General features: G+C 50.8%; 6 protein-coding genes across 6 annotated transcripts; 4 read left to right on the plus strand and 2 right to left on the minus strand.

Annotated features, from left to right (window-relative positions):
• Positions 1-490: 490 nt before the first annotated feature.
• On the minus strand, positions 491-904 carry PFICI_13060 (uncharacterized protein; the record flags this gene model as incomplete). The annotated part of the gene is made up of 1 exon (XM_007841641.1): positions 491-904. The coding sequence occupies one exon, from the start codon at positions 902-904 to the stop codon at positions 491-493; it is 414 nt and encodes a 137-aa protein (XP_007839832.1).
• Positions 905-4,852: 3,948 nt separating this feature from the next.
• Positions 4,853-5,545, plus strand: PFICI_13061 (uncharacterized protein; the record flags this gene model as incomplete). The annotated part of the gene is made up of 2 exons (XM_007841642.1): positions 4,853-4,888; positions 5,138-5,545. The coding sequence occupies 2 exons, from the start codon at positions 4,853-4,855 to the stop codon at positions 5,543-5,545; spliced, it is 444 nt and encodes a 147-aa protein (XP_007839833.1).
• Positions 5,546-6,541: 996 nt separating this feature from the next.
• PFICI_13062 (uncharacterized protein) lies at positions 6,542-7,597 on the minus strand (the record flags this gene model as incomplete). Its single annotated transcript, XM_007841643.1, has 1 exon — positions 6,542-7,597. The coding sequence occupies one exon, from the start codon at positions 7,595-7,597 to the stop codon at positions 6,542-6,544; it is 1,056 nt and encodes a 351-aa protein (XP_007839834.1).
• Positions 7,598-9,495: 1,898 nt separating this feature from the next.
• Positions 9,496-10,489, plus strand: PFICI_13063 (uncharacterized protein; the record flags this gene model as incomplete). Its single annotated transcript, XM_007841644.1, has 2 exons — positions 9,496-9,716; positions 9,784-10,489. 2 exons carry the CDS (start codon positions 9,496-9,498, stop codon positions 10,487-10,489), a joined length of 927 nt encoding a protein of 308 aa, XP_007839835.1.
• Positions 10,490-11,301: 812 nt separating this feature from the next.
• On the plus strand, positions 11,302-12,177 carry PFICI_13064 (uncharacterized protein; the record flags this gene model as incomplete). The annotated part of the gene is made up of 5 exons (XM_007841645.1): positions 11,302-11,623; positions 11,685-11,702; positions 11,780-11,890; positions 11,945-12,063; positions 12,121-12,177. 5 exons carry the CDS (start codon positions 11,302-11,304, stop codon positions 12,175-12,177), a joined length of 627 nt encoding a protein of 208 aa, XP_007839836.1.
• A 548-nt stretch (positions 12,178-12,725) lies between these two features.
• PFICI_13065 (uncharacterized protein) lies at positions 12,726-14,897 on the plus strand (the record flags this gene model as incomplete). Its single annotated transcript, XM_007841646.1, has 1 exon — positions 12,726-14,897. One exon carries the CDS (start codon positions 12,726-12,728, stop codon positions 14,895-14,897), a length of 2,172 nt encoding a protein of 723 aa, XP_007839837.1.
• Positions 14,898-20,254: the final 5,357 nt, after the last annotated feature.

Raw genomic sequence — 20,254 nt, forward strand, 5'->3', positions numbered from 1 at the left:
GGGCAAGGGCGGCTGCCCGAGACTCCGTCTACGATGGCCAAGAACTCAATCAGTTGAGAGCGTAGGTGTAATGTGGAGAATCGATTGATTCAAATATGAACGGGAATCCAGAAATGCCCATATCACGGTCCAATGTTGTTTTCTCTTTCGTTCGTCTGTTCTCAATTCCCTCTCCCATCCAGCACAAACAATAACCACTTTTCGTACCTATCATTACCTAGCCATCCAGTCCGCAATATAGAAGAATGAATCCCCAAAATTCCAACATACTGTGATCATATGTAGATAGGTATGCAGCAGTCTACCACTAACCTATTCGCCGGTATATGATCCCGATGTCGCTCAACACCAGCCCTTTAACCTGATCGTGGTTGACGCCCATGGCTTTCAAACGCATCTTGCACCGTTAGACCACAGTTTCCTCGTGTTGAACTTGGTGTTGACCTCCCCAATGCTCGAAACATTTCAATACTCTTCCCGTCGTACTTCATCATTTGACGTCCTCCCCACCCCATCCCGTCAGATTCACCACTGCAGGCGTCCTTCCACTCCTCACAACACAGAGCACAAGCTTCTCGTCCCCATCATTGACCTCCTGATGCTCCATCCACGCCGGAATGAGACAGAAATCGCCGGGCTCCAGCTGGGTCCGCTTGCTCCCGCCTTCGGAAGTGATGGCCCCGCGCCCGCTCGCGCAAAAAATGACCGTGTCTTGTTCGCCGTGGTGGTGCACCGCCGACGACGTGTGCGGCTCGGCAATCATGCGAGACGCGCAGATGCCGTCGCAGAGGTTCGTAATGGCGTTGCTGCGCTCCATGCCCTCGGTCTGGCCGCCCGACGTCTGGAGGGTCGAGGCCTGGGCCAGGGTGACGGGTTGGCTAGGCTGCGGACGAGAAGGCGGCATGATTACTCAGGACTGATTTGCGAGTACAATTAATGAAGTTTTATTTTAGAGATAATCGTCGATATCATGTTCTTTTTTAAGCGTAGCGGCCTAGAGAGCGTTTGATATTGGCCAGTTCTAGGTTGGAGAATATTCTCCCATCTTGGACTATGATGTCACAACTGGGGAATGCCATTCACCACTTTGGTCAGCACTGCCTGTCAACAGCTCTGACCAACTATTATCATATCTTATTCTAGAATAATAGAGTACAATTTCATGGTCTGCGAAATATCTACAAGTATTCAGACCATTGGAGCACAAATCTTCCAAGCCGAAAGAATGCATATCAGAGCAGGAGGTTGGCGCAGGGAACAGTGATGTCAATAATTATATAAGAGGCGCACCTTTTTAGGTTGTATATCGTAGCTTTAGATAAGCCCAAGGTTTGCCAAGACTGCATAGTCGCCAGGCATATGCTTCTACCATACAACAAAAGCATTTGCCAGTACATTTATTGTAACCTTTTCTCAGAAGCGGGCTATAAAGGTCTAGGGAGCATGTGGCTGTTGAGTAGTAGCCCTATATCCGTCTACTGGAGTATATTAAGGTCTTGGCGGGATTCATGTTCATGAGTTGGCCTTGCTAATTCTGCATGTGTGCGTTCCCCTCCAAAGTCTCCATATTCAGAGTAGTGGACGATACTGGAGGCTCCAATGTCGATTATCGGAGAAAACAAGGGTCATCAAGGTCGTGGTAGCCATCGAACGGGCCAAGCAGAGACCGAATTCAGCATCGATTGACTTTTGTTCCAAACATGAAGATGCCGAAGGTGGGAGGATGGCCAAGTGGCAGTCAGTATGTTCAAAGTATAGCCTCGAACCTTACCCCACCTGTGCTAAGAAGGGGGGTCTAAGGTGTTGCCATGTTCACCTTTCCAAGCCGCGTGACACTCCGTCGACCAAACCATTATAGACCATATGGAAACTGCACCAGGACGGGCGATTGTACGCCAATGGCCGGGCATACAGGATAGCCCAGTCCTCGTTTGGATCAAGGTTCGGCGGATGTAGATGCGGTACGACTAGACTACTAGCCAACCAGTAGTCAGGGTGAGAAGGCATAATGCCATGAGGATCGAGCATGGGATAGCCCCTCCTATGCTGTCCCAAAGCCTCCGCACGTTTCACCTGCATTGAGCAGTTGGCTGGCTACCGAGCATCTAGTATCCCAGTCAATGATTACTATCCGTGGATGGCAGCCATTAAAGCAATGTCACCAATGTGGAGCTTGATTGATGTGAATGGGGGGGTTAGCAATTGAGTTTTCGAGAGCCAGAGCCGGCAGCTTGGGCAGTGCCTTTGCCAACATTCCACATTTATTGTGTAGTTGTCATACTACGTACTACTTTGGCATGAATAACGACTAATTGGTGGAGGCCACCATTGTGCGAGTACCAAGACGTTTACCGCTGATTTTCGTGGTAGTGTGACTGTGGTGCATGTTCTTCCAGAAACAAAAAAGAATTGTCTTCTTATTCCTCTATCCGCAACAAATGTTTCAAAAGGTTCCATATCCTAGTGTCAAGTAGATCCGTGGTGGATTGAATGATTGGCATGGAAGTATTGCGTAGGCCGACGTCACAATCCCTGTCGCTGGAGAAAACGTGACGCTTCGGATTCCCTTCCGTTTCGAGCTGAATGAATTGTTTCTTTTTTGTTTCCCCGTAGGAAACACATAAACCCGTTACCCGACAGTGAGGATCGCCAGGGACTTGCGTCTGATCTATGCCACCTGCCTCCCCGAATGTAGGCTTACCAAGCCATCTGAGCAAGCTGGGTGGTTGTCAAGCTAATTGATTGCATGGAGCTTGCACAGAGTGCAGCATCTATCGAGATCACTGCCCTGCAAATCCCTCCCTTACTGGGAAAGCATGGAACTTGTGACTCCTTGGAGCACGGCGAGACTGTAGTGTATCTGTGAAGCTCAAATGTGAATCATTGGGAGTCAAATCCAATCGGATCGACTGTGTACGGAATAGAGTGTACAACTTTTCATGCCGCGTTTTTTTGTTGTACGTACCATAGATTGACGCTGGGCTCCAGTTGCTCTATGGCTGTGTGGGGAGCACGGCAGCTTACATCACGCCAATGCTCCCACGCGATGGCGTAGATTGGTGCGACCACCAGGCAACTTTTGAACTTTCTTTCCATCATCGGCAATAAGCTGGAGCATTGGTAGGGTGCCCTCTCTACCTTGATACACCAGTAACCCAGTTCATCAAAGGCCCGGTCGTTTCTGTGTGTGTGTGTATGTGTTTGTGTCTCCAACGCAAAATAGAAACTTTCCCCGTCCATGTTTATAAGTCGACAGATTCGGGAATTCCATTCGTCAAGGGCGCATGGTGACAGGGGGCCGGTGCCGTACCCACGGCGACGATGCTTAACAGGCCGTCTTAAGACGATGGTATATCACCCAGATGGCCTATCAAGAGGCATCAGCATATCGGCATTTTCCCCAATGCCCATGGACCACCATGGCAACGGAAAGAAGAAATAGAATAAGAGTCATACTCTGCGTTGTTGATGCCCAGTTTTCCCCACCCAGCCAGCATCGGCATAATCAACATGGTTGAGGGACTCGGGGGATGCTGGAAGATCTGTCGTTGGCATGAAATTACCGGGTCATGGACGGAATACCATCCTACTGTTCTCCCTAGTGTTCGGATCGAAGGACCCTGAAATTCTCTTGCGTGTTCCATGGACGGACACCATGAGACGAAGACATGGCCATCCCACGAGCATGGGAGTGAGATGAATGTCTAATGGTATTGCATGAGCCGGATCTTTTGTCGGTCGTATATATCCGTGACCCTTTCCTTTCCTAGACAATAGTGTAAAGTGAGTATCTTTCTTGATACCCACGACTTTGATCTGTTCTACGGTTTTACTACCTTTTTTTTTTTCTGGCTGCCATTTACGCTCCATTCTCTCCCTCTTTCTCTCCCTCTCTCGTCCACTTTCTCTTTTCTTTGATCTGCAAACCAAACGTGACCACTTAGAACCCTAAATTCCACAAAAGAAGAGCGACGAAACCAAGCCATTGTCGATCAAAGAAGCCCGGTGCCCCGATATCGACCCTTAAAATCTGCTCGCATCGCTCTCCTGCAAGGTCCCATTATTCCCAGTTTTAGTAGCAGAATAGCAGGACAGTCACGGAATACTTGGATACCAGACCAACCCTGGAGCTCATCGTTAGGACGGTACATGCCGTCTACCAGCAGTGCCAGCTGAGCACCTTCTTCTGGTCAACCTTGTCATTACCTTGCACCTAAGCACTGGCAGCATCCTTTGCCTCCCTCCCTCCCCAAAGCCAAGCCCAGCAACAACCCAGCAACCTCCCGAGTCTCCTTCAACCCAATCAAGGGACGACGGAACCCAAGGTACAAGCCCATTGACCCAAGAAGAGCCCAGCAAGCAAAGCAAAGCAAAAAAGCTAGGCCAAGCTGCCGGTAGCCCACTTTCTTCCACCTTGCATTATCTTAGCTCTGGTATTTATTGGAGAGCTGCCGCTGCTGCAACTGCAAAAAGGGAAGACCGACCCCAAAAGCGACCCCCCCAACTCACTTCCCGCTACTGCAGTGTTCCCAAAGCTGCTGCCCATTTATCAATCCTCCCACTATTTACGGTACCATCCCTCCCCTCCCCGCTCGCCCCTCCAACGGCATCTGCACCACCAAGCCCGATAGTTAGTTAGTCGAGACACCTGACGAAACTCACTACCTGCCAACCTACCATCTTGCTGCTGCTACTGCTACTACTGCCCGTAAAACTGCGGATCGTCTGACAAACACACCACCCACCGCGGGCCCTCAAGAGGCTTTCTCTCCTTTCTACACAGACGACGATAGAAAGTTTCGATCTATTTTCCCAAGCATCTGTCCGCTGCGTGCGTTAGACCTCACTCAACATGAACCCTCTTCAGAAGAACAAGATCGACATCAAGGTAAGAAATAGTCGCGCTGCGGCCCTTCCCTTGCTTTTCTTGGGACACGAACCCGAACGCCAGCACCTCAAAGACGAGCACAAAAGACAATGAGGAGTGATTTTTCAAGTTCACTCTCTTGTTATATTGCCCGAGAAACCTTTCCAGCCAGCACAATCAACTGTCCATTGCCCTCTCTGCTATTGCGTTTTTCCCACAAATCCTATACTATGTCCATTGGGCTGCTTACTGACCCGCAATGCCACACAGTCCTTGTCGCCCGATGAGCAGCGACTCTTCCGCCTGTATGGCAAGCTGCCCAGCAAGTCCGACCACTTCGCCAAGCACCTGAAGGACCGCAAGTACTTTGACAGCGGCGACTATGCCATGTCCAAGGCCGGCAAGGGCGACAGCGTCGACACTGGCTCCGTCGGCAGCCAGCATCCCGTGCCCGAGAACATCCCCCACCTCTCTTCCCCCAACGGCGCCAACAGCAACAGCGGCATTCCCCTCCTGCCGCACCACAACAGCATCAGCGGTGCCAGCGGCGCTCAGGCTGCCAGCCCCGTCAAGGAGAGCAGCTTCCTGAACCGCGAAACAAGCGCCGATGATGCCGAGGAGAAGACGAGCGATGAGGCCAAGGCCCAGGAGGACCAAGGCATTCCCATCAGGAGATAAGATAGGTGTGCTGCGCACATATTACTATTGTTACATGTACGATTGACTTGAGCGAAAGAGGAGAGCTTTTGCGGGCAATGGCGTGACTGGCTGGACAGCGGTACGAAAAGTCGAGGCAAGCCGGATTGATCATTGCAAGTACGAGAGGGCTTCGAGGTTAGCATACAAAAGGATGTGGATACCTCTTTCAAGGTTCCGTCTTCTTGTCGCTTCTCAGCCCGAGACACTCGCTTCTGGGGATGACGTTTGATCAGTTGATGCCGTAGGTACACGGTTAAAAGGCCTCATCGGCCAAGCTGGTTCTGTATTTCTTGCAGGCTGCGGTTCCGAATTACGGTGATGATTATGGAGGGTAACCCAGTTTCGCGGCGTTCTATGGTGTCTTCTACCGCGATGGCCACTGTAGGCCTCGTCGATTTCAGCAACACTTATTCCTGTCTATGACGATGGCTGGCAAGGACACCTTCTCTACGTTGCGTGTGCTTAGACCAGATTCCGAGATGGGCTTCATGTATCGTGCTTTGGTCCATGTATGTTCTTGTCTGATAGTTGCTACCAAATGTTAGATTAAAGAGATTTAAATGCCTACAAATCGCCATTATATAGGTTGTGTACTTGTCTTTGCCACGTATGTGCAACTCACATCAGCAACATAGCAGTTTATTTTGAGAAGTTTACAGAATCTTAGCCGTCTAGTTTTTTCTGATTTCACTTGTCTGATAATACAAACATTCATGTTGCCATGATCTGGACATAGTCTAGAGTGCAACCTATCTTTTTTCTTCTTCTCTTTAAGCCAACTCATCACGCCTGGCGGATCTGTTTGGAATTTATTTTCGTTGTATTTTTGTTCTACCGTCTTGGTATGATTTCTCATGATTTTCCTTTTGTCTATGCCACATATTCTGCCATGGATTTCATGAAAAGTCGGTCTTTCCTTGTGACCAAACTTGCCGTATTTTGTTCGTGACCCTAATTTGTAACTCCCATCATGATCTACATAGTCAAAGCCTTGGCAGCCATGGCCTTGGCGCCCTCAAAGTTCTTGTGGCCACCAATGAAACCTGCGGCATGCACAAACACACCGCCAGGGAAGCCGGTGATCTGGTCCAAGGCCTCGTCTCTGGCACCTCTCCAAGGCTCGGGCAGCGGCTTGCGGCTCTGGAACGAGTCCTTGGAGACGGGCACGGCCTGTATCCTCCACTTGGCATCGGGGACAGGCTTCTCGGCGTAGAGGACGTACTGAACCTTTTTGCCGGTGCCGTCGGCCTCCTCGAGCGAGTACAGGTGGTCCTTCCACGGCACGCTCTGGCCCTCGAGCACCATGATGCGACCCTCGGGGTCGTGCTCGAGACGCTTCTCGTAGGCGGCCCGCACAATCTCGCGCGCGGGTAGCCAGGCCTTGGCGTAGTACTCAAGGTCGCGCGAGAACTCCTCGCCGATGCGCTGGCTGGCGGCGGCGAACCGGGCGTCCTCGGCGGCCTGCGCCTCGACCGGATCGCTGGGCACGGGGTCGTTCCAGTTGGGGTTCAGACGCCCGACAACGGCGCCAAGTGTGAAGGAGCCCTCGCTGAAGCGCTTCTCGAGTCCCGCGGCCGCGATGCCCGCCGGGTCATAGGCCGAGATGCCATTGTCGTGGGCGTCGAGAGCCTCGACAAAGGACTCGTAAATCTTGTTCCACAGCAGACCGACCTCGTCGCTGTCCTCGGGCTTGGCGAGCTGCTGGGCCACAATGGCGCGGCCAAAGTGGAGGTAGACGAGACCGGCGCTCGAGAGCTTGGTCGGGCGGCCGGGAAATGTCGTGGCAAAGGTGCGCTGGTGGTGGTCGTAGCGGTTGGCAGCAGCGTCGTACTCGCCGCCCACGTCGACGACGGTGTGGCACTCGCCGAGCAGGGCCGGGTCGCGCGTGCGCACCAGCGCCGAGCCGGCGTAGGCCGGGAGCAGCCGCAGCATGTAGACGGCCAGGGCCTCGTCGGCGTGGAAGTGGCCATTGTGCGTGCCAATGGTGACGCCGCCGTCGGTCTTGAGGCGTTTGGATGCGCTTTCAGCCATTCTGGCGAGGGTGCGTAGCATACGATGGATTGACGTCTGATTCGGGAAGCAGTTGAAAGTCAGACACGAGAACCAAGACTATGGTGACTCTGTCTCTCGATCTGAAGAAAAATTCCCTTCTTTCGTTGTGCGAAGGTAAATGAAGAAGTCGTCTTGGTTTTCAAGGTGGGTAGGTGTAGGAAGTTTCACTATCGATCTCAATTGTGGTGGGGTTGATTGGTCCCTGGAGATCTAGAACTGGGGCTCCAACCACTGAGGTTTCTCTAACCCCAGAATGGTGTATTCATAACAGCTCAGAAAGAATGATATTTGGAGATTATTATACTAGTAACATATCAACTAAGATGATTCAAGATCAATTCTAATCGCATCTCAATCAAAGTTATCGCTTTTGGTGAGACATGAAGAGTTCATTGCAATACAACATTGCCGTATGCCTATACTGACTATTAGCTTCATCGCTAAGCTTATGGGGCCTAGGGACGTCCAATAGATGATCTCTAGTTGCTAATGATGAGATTCGCAAGTTCTCCATCTTCATTCCATGATGAATCAGCCAACGCTCTTCGGTGAACCAGTGGCAGCAATACAGGCGGGAAATCTGTCATTTTCTTCTCTGGAATGTACATCAGTTTTACGTGCTGTAGATGAAAGAAGACTGTCAGGCAGTTGACTCTGGGTTCTAAACGTCTTTTTGCCCTCCAAGCCCATTGACTAACATTGCCCGCAAATTACATATTATTGAGCCCTGATATCTTGGGAAATAGAGTATATTCAGTACAAGTATTTGTGTTTTGTTCTTGTGGCTTCACTTGCAAGAGTTATTATAAAAAGAGAACATTGATTTATAGACCCAAGACATGGCCCCGTATCTTATTTGGTCAACCATTTTGATTGACTCTTCCCCAAGATCACTTGAACTATTCCAAAGACGATGCCAGGCTAGATGGTCCCGGTTTTAGGTTGAATACAGCACTCTGAAAGATGATGTTTGTTGGGCCGATTTTTTCTTCTTCTTCTTATTATCAACACAAGGTAACAGACATGCACATGTAGACAAGACGTGGTGCTAAAAGGGCTCCGGCCTAGCTGGACACATCAAGATCAAGGTACCAATTTGGTAAATCGTTTGGCCAGTATGAGCTCCTGCTAGAAGTCTTGAGTTTGACTTCATTGTCCACCACTCCCACATCTTGATTTATCTGAATACACTTTCTTCCGAGTATAAAATGGTCGCTGGTTGAAGTGGCTATGCTGTATCCATATGGGCTGGTTCGGGCCTGAGATGTTTCCAGTTTGGTCAAGCGCAAGCTGATTGTCAGTTCTATATTCAAGCGCAATATTTGCGCGTCTGCTTTCGTCATGTCGTCTGTAAAATTTTGGTATAGAACATGTAGGGATAAGCTGTATTATGCTCAATCAAGGTGTTGGATACCTACATTTTTAGGTACTAGGTATGCATTGCGGGGCGTCGATTTATGAATGGTTGCTAACAACACTGCACTGACCGTCGGCGTGTCCTTAGCAAATGTAATTGGGGAAATCCCACCCCTTCCTCACTCGCTGTGCCAGGAACGCGACGCCAGAATGATGCAGCAGCAGCCAGAGGTTTAGGTTAGTCAGGCTGGCCAGAAATGAATGGCCTCAGTTTTCAAACGCGGAATCAGTGCTTAGACTGCCAACGCCTCCTGCCAGCTTTGGCGGCCAGCAAGCATCTGATCTCCCTTCATCATCATTTTCCTTTCCTTGCATTATCGGCGACGACGCTCCGCTGAGCTGCACCACAATTTATCCCTTCCACCTCAATTGTTTCCCCCCCCCAAATAGCCTTGCGTTGTCCCCAATCACTACCACCGCCGGCCGCGCGATCGAGTCGGCGCCCATCTGCCTCTTCCGCCATGGATGACCGACACAGCAAGACTGATTTGGCTCATCGCGACCGCGACCGCGGCCACGATGGAGCTCACGCTGGCGAGTCGAAGCCGTCATACCGGTCCTACAAGAAGAAGTACCGGAAGCTGCGCCTCAAGTTTGATCAGAACGTTCTGGAGAGCGAAGAGCTACACAAGAAGGAGCAAAAGGCCATTCGCACAATGAAGCGCCTAGCCGTTGAGAATGAGTATGCCATGCCCGCGACCCGAAGTATTTTTGCGAATATGATCAAATGGTGCTAACTCGCGATGCAGCCGCTTGATGGACGTGCTACTAGACATCAACGAGTCCCCCCAGATCCCGCCGGAGCGAAAGATCAACCTCGACCCCGATGGTGATAACTACACAGACGATGAGCAAGAGCCCATGCAGCGGCCTACAAAGTCCCTGAGGCGTCTCGTCGACGAGGTGCCTCATCAGTGCTTCTCCGAGATTGTGGACAGCTTCCCCAAGATCCTTGAAGAGTTGCAGCCTGATGATCCCGACGTCTACCCGACTGCATTCCTGACTGCCGCCGATGTTGATAACTACATTGCCGAGATCGACTCGCGCCTGGGGCTCAAGGCCAAGCCGGCAGTCCCACCGCCTGCCACTGACCTGAGAAAGTCGGCAACCAACTTTGCGCTTAGAAACCCTACAAGTGTGTACAACTGGCTTCGCAGACATGCCCCCAAAACCTTCCTTCAAGATCTGGAGAAGGAGAAGGACCGCGAGAAGCATCATGACGAGGACGGCGGCGGTAAGCGCAAGGGCGGTGCCGCGCGAGGCAACAAGAGACAGAGCGCCGCCCACCGCAAGGAGGCAGGCGAATCCAACGAATATGATGAGGAGGCTGCACATGACGATCAGCCATTCAGCAGCGCCAGAGGCAAGAGGAAGCGAGACGATGATGGCGGCTATAGGCCCAAAGGTGGCTCGAGTCGCCCGACCAAAAGACGGGCTCGCAAGTCCGGTGCTTAGTAGGCGGACGTTAACCACGGCAGAATGCTCACTCATTTTTCAATGATTCTTTATGTATCAACATTACAACACGGTTTGGCAATAGGCGTACGGCGTTCAAATGGGTATGTACCTAGGTAGAAGTTTGCACAATGCTTTACGCACTTGGTTGTACCTATGTCGGCGCGAAGACGCTCGATGGGGTTTGCTCCCAAGGCAGAGGAACACTAGATTTACCAGATATAATAAACCTTCACCTTTTCACCAAGAATGCAATCATGATCATGTTCCTACATAACTAAAACTTTGCTCAATCAAAACAAGATTAGAGTGACGACGGCGATTTTCAGCCAAGGGATGGCTAAATGAGTGGACAAATGTACATACTGAAGCTTCAAGGCGGCAGAAGGTCTAGATCCACGAAGTACACTAAAATTCCGCGTCGATCTCAAAAAATCCATGCATGGAAACTCCTCACCCGAGGCAAAACTTGCAAACAGTCAAAAAAGAGTCATAAAAGACCAGGTAAGAAATTTCAATGACTGCTCAAGAGACAAGTCATGAATTCAGATCAAGCCATTCTCATTCAACAGCTCAATCAAAGACTGACAAGAAGCTAGCTAGACCTGCACCGAATACGTCACTTTGGCTTGGAACCCTACCTTCCTTCCCAAAGCAGTATCAAGACCAATTTTTCAGGTAGTCTTAGATATAGGCTCACTTACACAGTCCACTCACTGCTCTACCGGCGGCACCTATTAATCTCCCATTTCCCACAGCCTACCTGGTAGTCAATAAGCAGCAGCACTAGCACTGCCGCCTTGGGAAGTAAAATGCCGATTCACCACACTTACATTGTAGAGCACCTGGACCCGGAGCTGGGCCCATGGTCGGAGCTCGAGTACATTGCCATTGCGCGCGAGTCGGGCGAGGCCAAGGCGACCTTTGTGCTCTCGTCGCTGCCCGACGCTTTCAAGGTGCCCGAGAAGCTGGCCCAGGAGCCCGCCTTCAAGGCCGAGCGCCGCGGCGTCGAGGAAATGTACCCCGAGGGCAACGGCAAGGAGAGAGTCTGCCTGCTGGACCCGGCCGCCGACAAGGACCTGAACCCCGACGACAAGGGCGAGTTTGACGTTTTCCTGTTTGGAGGAATCTTGGGTGAGTTTCGTTGGCCGTCTGAAAACTCGTAGAGATGGAAGAGTTGCTAACCATGTGATAGGAGACGACCCGCCTCGTGGTGAGTTCTAATATCACGACGCCAGGAAGCTGGATCGAGCAGGAATAAGTACAAGACTGACGATATTCATCCTCAAGACCGCACTTCTGAGCTCCGCAAGAAGGGCTTCACTGGCCGCAGACTTGGGCCAGTTCAGATGACAACAGACACCGCTGTCCGAGTGACGCGAATGGTCATTGAGGAGCAGTGTGAGTATTCAATTAGCACAATCAATACAATGCCATGATACTGACGCCTGAAAGATACCCTTGGTAACATCCCTTACACGGACCACCCCGACCTGAAGTTCAGCGAACATGAAAGCACTCAGATGCCGTTCCGATATGTAAAGGACAAGGACGGCAAGCCAATCATGCCCGAGGTGAGTAGCTCAAGTCAACAGTGATAGCTCAGGCAAGGCACTAATACATAATGGCAGGGCATGGTTGATCTCATCAAGAAGGATGCCGACAAGAGCATTGATGACTTGTTCTAAGGAAAAGAACAAGACTCCCAGTAGCGAATCTGATTGGGGACAACATATATCCTAAAAGCAAGATATGTGTAAATAAAGAAAAACTTCAAGTACTTCTGAGTTGCGTCCAAAGTGCAACGTTCTCAACGCATCATACGTCAGGTTCAACTGTCGATTGGACTTCTATATTCACGCATGTCAGTTGTTGCTAACAACCAGGTATACCCCAAAGCGCGAGATGCAATCTTTGTATCAATTTGCATTGTCCATTTTCGCTATCTGCTTACTTTTTAGGCCTGGTCATCTTTGTCTATTCGCCAAGGTAATTTTTTGCCGGCTGTGGTGTGTGGTGCGGCTTTGCCTGGCCGGAAGCGTCAAGGCACATTCCATCGAAAGCAGCAAGTACCTTTGTGACAGGCGCCCACACCTCTCAACTAGCATGTGTCTCCTGACAGTGAATTGTATTGTCAAGAAGATGCTAATTTCCCCAGGGTAACTTGACAAGCATTTCTTGACCAGTTTGCTGGTTCTTCTCGTACTCAGTATAACATTACCGAATTGATTATACGATGGCAAATGTCGATCAGGGCGCCGACGCTATTGGCGGCGAAAGCGAGAAACAATCACTGCTCGATATCTTTGTCAGTGCCAATGGAGGACCAACGTTGAAGCATGTCCTTGGTGCCGATGAAGTCGATTCGCCGTCAACGCCCAGATATCAGACACTAGAGGATGAAATAGGGGCAGAATTTCTAGAGAACATTGAAGATTACCGGCCGGGAGGTTTCTACCCCGTGGATGTTGGCGACGAAATACTTGGGCAATTCAAAGTCTATCATAAATTGGGCCACGGCCGGCTTGCCACGGTATGGCTTGCCGTGAACTTCATCACGCCCGAATGGAAGGCCATCAAAATCTTCAAGGCTAGCTGCTCGGCGAAGGCGGCGTTGTGCTATGAGCAAGCCAAGGTGGCCATTGAGACCCAGCCTCAGCTCTTCGAATCTAAGAGCTTCCTGCTTCCTGATGATGGCGTGTGGGTGGACAGTCCGAACGGCCGGCATCTTTGCTTGGTGCTTCCCCTGCTCGGCCCGAAAATCACCCATCACGAAGATGAATCGGCCGACAGGCAGGAAAAGTATCTACAACAGGTGGTCATGTGCCTACGTGCTCTCCATTCTCTCGGAATCCATCACGGAGGAGTCCATCCCGGTAATCTTCTACAGACCATCGACGTTGGGGACGTCCCTATCGATGACATGTTGCTGGTGCTGGGAACGCCAATCACGTTCCCAGTCAAACCTGCCGACGAGAGTGATGGCGAATTTGCCAAGTCGCACGCTCCAAAGTATTTGACAGCTCCGACACGAGGATTAAAGCGGCTACCGTTGAAACCCAGGATCGTCCTGACCGACGTCGAGGTTGCGCTCACCATGAACGAGCCTGCTCGTGATTCCAACACACCTTCCGACAAGGACTTTGTCTTGGGTTGGGAAAAAATCAAGTGCGACATGTGGGGGTTGGCCTTTACAGTCTTGAGAATGCGGCGAGCGCTATTCCTTGAGCTGCCGTGGTATCCAAAATCAAAGTCCTGGGACCCAGATTCTACCAGGCCGGCCCTGGAGGCTGCGCTGGGCTCGCTGTTTAGTCTGGTGCAATCGGTCCTCAACACCAAGGATCTCAACGATGAATACCTGCTCGGCCTGCGACATCTCAGCGTGCAGCACGATGGAGAGCTGGACCTGACGATACAACAAAATTATGTCATTAAGCGGGCGCTCGAGCTGAGGTGGAAAAGGAAAGAATTACAATTACTTGGTAACTTGTTGGAGGAGACCACAAATTTTAGAATCAGAGACTGGACGCTTCCTGAGGCACCAATGAAAGAGGCGATTGGGGAAGAATATGCTCACGGGGACGGATCGCCTTGGAACATGGCCAACCAGTACGAGACGCTCACCGGTGGCTTGGAGCCTCTGCTGGATAATATGTCATCTTCTGAGAGTGATCGATCAAAATCTGTTGTAGAGGGAGAGGAACATCTCTCGAGAGAGTCTGCATCAGCAGAGCCTGTACCAGAAGAGACTGGTTCGAAAGCGCAAGAAATGAAAGAGACTAACAAGATCCCGTTCATCACACCAGTGTATTCGGACGAGTTTGATGATTTCTTCACCGAGAACCCATCGGATATTGTTCAGTCGCCGGGATCGATGGACGACGATCCAGCGGAACAATCATCTGAAGCGCCATCAACTCCGCCCCGTTCTGTTACCCCTCCGCCAAAACGTCCGGCGAGTCCTCCCATACCACCGCCTCCTCCTTCCCCCTCTCCTGAGCCCGAGCTCGAGGATGACCCTGAACTCGACCCCGAGTACGAGCCTGAATTCGAATTCGAGCCGGAAGCCGACACCCAAGACAAAGCCCCTTCCGTACGCCACCGGACTATCAACGTGATTCTGCTCGGTTTCACCGTAGCAATGGCGCTATGGACCGTTCTCTTCACTGTATTCCTCCTGCAAGCCAAGACGACAGCCACACCCGGACGGTCCGCGACGGCAGCCAGGAAACCGGGCCAGCCTGGTATTCTTTATTTGCAGACACGTCGTCTGTCGGCGCATACGTCCTTTTTCGAAGGCATCATGGCCTCGCCGGAGCAGTCGGTGCCGCTCGACGACAGGGACGGCCGGGCTGTGTTTGAGGGGTTGGACTTTTTCGAGAGTGAATTTGGATCACTTGCTGGTTGAAGTTTATTTGACAAGAGGTAGTTTAATATATATTCAGATCGATGTTGCTGTATTTACGGTCGGCACATGAAGCACTCTATCACACGTACATTATGTCTGGTCTATAGCCGCGAAATGATCATGGTCAGTGCCATATGCGCTGGACAGGGACACCAGATGTTAGTCTGAGACGTGTTCTCCGTTTATCGCTGTATGCTCTCTATCCTATAGCTTAGATTTGCATGTATACCAAAAGAGGGAATACGTTCTCAGCCTCTTCTGCATAATTGACGCTCGCCAGATCTAGAAGATATTTCGATAACCAATACAACCACTCGTCAGCGATGAGAGAGCTTGAATGAATATTGATACCCTCTACAATCTATCGCATCACCTCATTTGCGTCTCATACTCACGTTTGGCCTGGTCGGCTACGCAATGCTTGCACTAATGATTGACTCTCTTTTCTTTTTTTGATGTCATCATAGATAAGATCAGCAGGTATGATGGTAAGGACGCATATTTGCACTCCCATATGGTCCGGCCCAAGGGCATGGACAAGAAATATCCGAGAATATGGCTCTCAAAGTCAGCGTGGTACAAGGGAAATCTGCAGACTGGCTCCTTCAAGAGATGCCAAGGGCCTCCTCTTGGTAGCACTGCTGGTGGTCTTAACTCCGGGGTATTCCAGATGAGATGCCATGTTCTCGACCAGTCGGCATTTCTGCATATTTCATGGAAGACGAGTGCTGTGATGAGACATATGACGATGTCTTTTCGACACGAACAAGGCCAGTACAGTACAGCGCAGGATCGCGATCCAAATGGTCCTTTCAGTCATGGCAGCATCAGCAGGCGGCGGCAGCATCATTCAACGTCGTCAACCACATCACTAGGCACCAGCCACAATCGTAGTGGATGGGTGGCCGTTTCTCAAGGAAAGGCCCTTTTTTGTGACACAACGTTGTATCTATTGGTCATGTAGTGGCTTACTATTCGAATAAGCAAAAGATCTAGACTTTGAGTAATAATAAAAAGAGGGATATGACGACACTGCCTATTAGAGAAGTCTACTCTGTGGCGCGAACCAATCGTCGTTCGCACAAGTCTATGGATGACCTTCCGAGTCTGGATGCACACACTCGCCACGTCACAGACAATAGAAACAAAGGCAGTCCTCGTGAGCAGTTTGGGAACAACTGAGTGGGCACAGATACATGTAGATCAGGTTTGTACAAGGCCAGAAGTAGCGCGCACGCAAAGTGTGCTGCCTCTTTTGGGTCGGGAGCAGCCGAGAAAAAAAATAATAAGAGAAGAGCTGCTTGCATACCGTCAGTGGCAACAGGTCATGAGTATGTCTAAATGTATGGGTAATCCACTGTACGCAGTATGTCGTGGGACAACGGGCGAACCCCCGCGCTAGAGCGCCCACCAACACCAAACAGCTGGGTTCTGGGTTCTGCTTTTTCTGTTTTCGGGGGAGGGGGAGGGGGAGGGGGGTTGATGATGATCATGATGATGATGATGATGGTCGTCCAAGCGAACCCAGAACCTACAACCGACCCCCAAAACCCAATGGAGGGGACACCCGTCTCATCTTCTCATCTGTTCCCCTCGGAGCGAATCGACCGGTGGGCAAGGCGCAAGGGAAACGTGGGATTGGGCCACGGACAACAAACCTGCAAGGGAAGCGCATGCAATCAATACCGGTAAAAATAAAATAAAGGGAAGCGGTTTGTCCAATACTCGGTCGTTTTTTTCACGTGGGTGGCCTATGAAAGTCGCGGGTTCCTGACAGATGACCGTGCCATTGACCCAAAAAGTGTGATATCTGACACATCCAAGTTTCCCATCCCAGTTACCAAGAAAACCCGAGCACCTGCTCACCACACCCACCTCCCTGCTGGGAGCCGTTCACTTGAAAAGAAGGTAAGTTAGAATCCCGCTGACGGCCCGCACCTGGCGCCGGGAGACTTGACAAGACTATCTTAGGCAGATAGATAAATCAAGGGAGAAAATAGATTTGGTATCCAGGTATCATATTCGGTGCCCGCCGTTTGAACTTTGAACGTGAGCACAAGATCACACCTTGATAGATGCTTAGGTTTATTACACTACGCGTGGTACACGAGTAGCAATGCGCGAGCCGGGTAAATGAGAGCAACGTTAAAAGCAGCATGCGGCCGGATGCTCCCGCCTTGCCGCTGTCTTATTTTCCTTCTATATGCTTTTTTAGATGACTTGCGCGGCAGTGGTGAGAATTTGGCACGAATTCTGCCGTAGGCAGAAAATGGACAATTGCGCCGTCCGGTCGCCTGTCAAGGAGATCCGAGCGAGACCAGACAAGAAGATAACGGACGACCCAAGCGGTCACTGGAATGAGTTTCCCGGCAATCTCAGAAAGAAGTAAGCTGGGCATCGGGCATCAGTATGTCAAAAAGGGAAGTCAGCCCTCCTAGAGCCTGTAATTGTATGTGGTACTAGATGCGCCGGGTGTCTCATCGAAATTCAAAAACCCACCAAAAAGCAGAGTGCGCTCTACTTCGTACCCATTGTCTCCGACTGCCGTGGAATAAGAGTAAGCCTTTGGGCACGAGCAGCTGAAGCGAGAAGCGTTGCGTCCCGGAAGATGCATGGGAGCGTGCCACGTTGCCGACACCGACAGGCCAGACGCCTGCTTCTTTTTTTCTTTCGTCCGGTAATGTCATGTTATAGGTAATGTATCTACGTGTGGGAGGGCAGCTGAAGCCAGTAGCTATTATTATAGGCCAGGGCAAGGCTGAGTAGGATCTGTTCCTTCCTCATCTGACCGGCATTTCTTGCGTCTATTTTCATTCATCATTAGAGATGCGACAGGGTTGAGTGCCCAAAGGTGTGTCGGTTTCCTCGCCCTTTTTGGAATCACAAGTCATCCTTTCGGACACGGTTTTTATTACACCAAGCTGGTTGCGGACTGGCCTTTTTCTCTTTCTTCCCGTGTCGCCAACCCGGATAGGTGGATGGGTGTCCGATCCACCGGGTGAGACATTTCTCATCCGTTCGCGATGGAACCCCCCTAGGCAAAGGGAACAAGGGATATCGACATTGAAGAAGTCGAGCTTATGGTTGCAATGTATGCACATACCTATGCACATTCTTCTTACTACATAGTAGGGCAAGGGGGGATCCGAACATGCGTGCAAGCCGTCCATCAATCATCCCGCACACACTATAATACTACAGCTGTAGCGACAGTACCTACCAGCAAGTTCCGAATGTCTCTTTGGCTGACCGAGGCCGGGAGCTCGGCATGGAACTCGCTAGAAGTAGGAACCAGTGCTGTCGGGAGACGGATAGACGATAATGTCTCATACGTAGGAAGAAAGGAAGAAACCAAAAAAACGAGAGGGCGGTAGGTAGTGCTTGCAATCTTGGGGGCCCAGGCTTCTGCAAGCGAAGCTGGCCTATTTCACTGACAATACCGACCAAGTGGAGAGCGAAAAGTGTAGACGAGCCCAAACGACGAGAGCAGCATTGGCGTTGGCGTTAGAAGCTGCTTAGAAGAACAACGGTAGTGGTTTAGAAGGACGGTAGGGCGGTTCGGGGGATCAGGGCCGCCGACAGGCTAAGCCTTACTGAGCTGTTGGCGTCTTCAGTGGAGGAAATAGTCCGTCCGAGGCAACTTGCGGTCAATTGGAAAATACCCACGAGAGACTTGCCTGCGCATATACCCAGTGCGCCATGAGCCAAGTACCGAGCAGGTCCTGTCTGACCAAGTCAGGTATATCGCGAACCCAAGGGTCGATGAGAGTCTGGCTTCGTAGCATCGGAGCGCATGGCGGAATTCGTTTTCTATCGCCTCAGCTGGGACTTTATGCGAAAGATGGCTAATAAACTTCTTTGTTTGTGCACTGTCGATTTAGCAATCTTGGGCATGCGGTGTACAGCATCGGTCATGAGGAGACCCTGATCAATCACATATTTATTCTCCAACATCTCCATGTCTCCCGATGCGGCGCCGTCCGAATGAGTGTTTTGTGGTAGTGTCATGATGTGCTACTCGTAAGAAACATGTATTTCTGAATCTGGGAACTTTTCAAGACACACAAGTCCACGTAATTACCCCGTGACTGCATGCTGGAAGAAGCCGTTGGAGGTCAAAGAACATATCAATACTGACGTACGTACCTACCATGGCCAACTCCAACTCCGTACTTCCGGTGGCCAACCTCGGCATGCTGGTATCACGTCTCGAATAGTTTTTTGTAATATCCTCGTCAACTGTCTCGTACAATCCGGACTTTGATAGAAGCTTCCGATGGGCCGTTTTTGAGTCTAGACGTGATTCGAAAGAGGGGAAAGAACGGATCCGGCGATCCGGCTACTGTACGATTGAGGAGGATATTGGATATTACTAAGTTGCTGCAAGAAGGCAGTGATCATACATAATGCCCACGACTCCATACATACTACTACGTACCTCCTCACAAACATTACCTCCTCATCTGTCTTCCTTGTACTTACATGCTGTTGAGGACGGGTTCACAGTTGTAGTGCCGCATCCACAGCCGAGATGCTGCGTAGCGACTACTATAGTCTACACCACAGTACCCCCGACACCAGCCACCTCAATCCCAAAGTCTGGTGAGGAGAAAGAGTGGTCATCCGGATGGGTTAGCTATTCCCCCAAGCGTGTTTGTGCGGAGACCCCAATGCACGTCCTCGTCTCAAGTTGCGGCTTGGTAGGTCATGTACGCCGCTGGCTTGCTGGGGAGAGTTAGACTTGGGGGGCAAAGCCTGCGAGAAGAATATGCAGTCAGTGCGCTCGATTGCTTGCCCTTGACGGATTTGCGTGTTTGTCTGACGGGAACAACCTTGAAGGTAGGGCGTCTCTACCTGTCTTTTGGGCATTAGTAGCAATGAGAATAGAGAAGAAAAAAAAAAACAATCAATGTTCAGCCGGACCCGAGCCCTTCTCCTTGGCCATGGCAATTCGGGAACAACGACGAGGTCAACCATCCCTTGTTGGATTTTGGTCTCTGGTCACCTCGTGCCCATAATACTCTGGGCCCCTGAAGTTGGTGAGCACTGAGCCCCGAACAAGCATGATCCTAAGCAATACCTCTCTATAAACAATGTATCTACAGCCGCATCGCTGGCTGTTGCCTGTCCTGAACCTATGGAGTGCCCATACATGAATGGCCCTGGCCTTTTCATTTTTTGGTGGCAGAAAAATAAATGACCAAGGACTGCCAACTCACTCACAGCCCAGAAATCGTCCCCATCGAGATGCATTGGTGGGCCGGCCGCAAATAGGTCGTTCTCACAATGCATGTGTACATACTCCATGTAATGCTGACGGACTGTCATTGCTGCCCTGTATATTGACGCCCTGCGTG

The sequence above is a fragment of the Pestalotiopsis fici genome (genome assembly GCF_000516985.1).
Source record: "Pestalotiopsis fici W106-1 unplaced genomic scaffold PFICI_Scf_11, whole genome shotgun sequence".
Classification (NCBI taxonomy): domain Eukaryota; kingdom Fungi; phylum Ascomycota; class Sordariomycetes; order Amphisphaeriales; family Sporocadaceae; genus Pestalotiopsis; species Pestalotiopsis fici.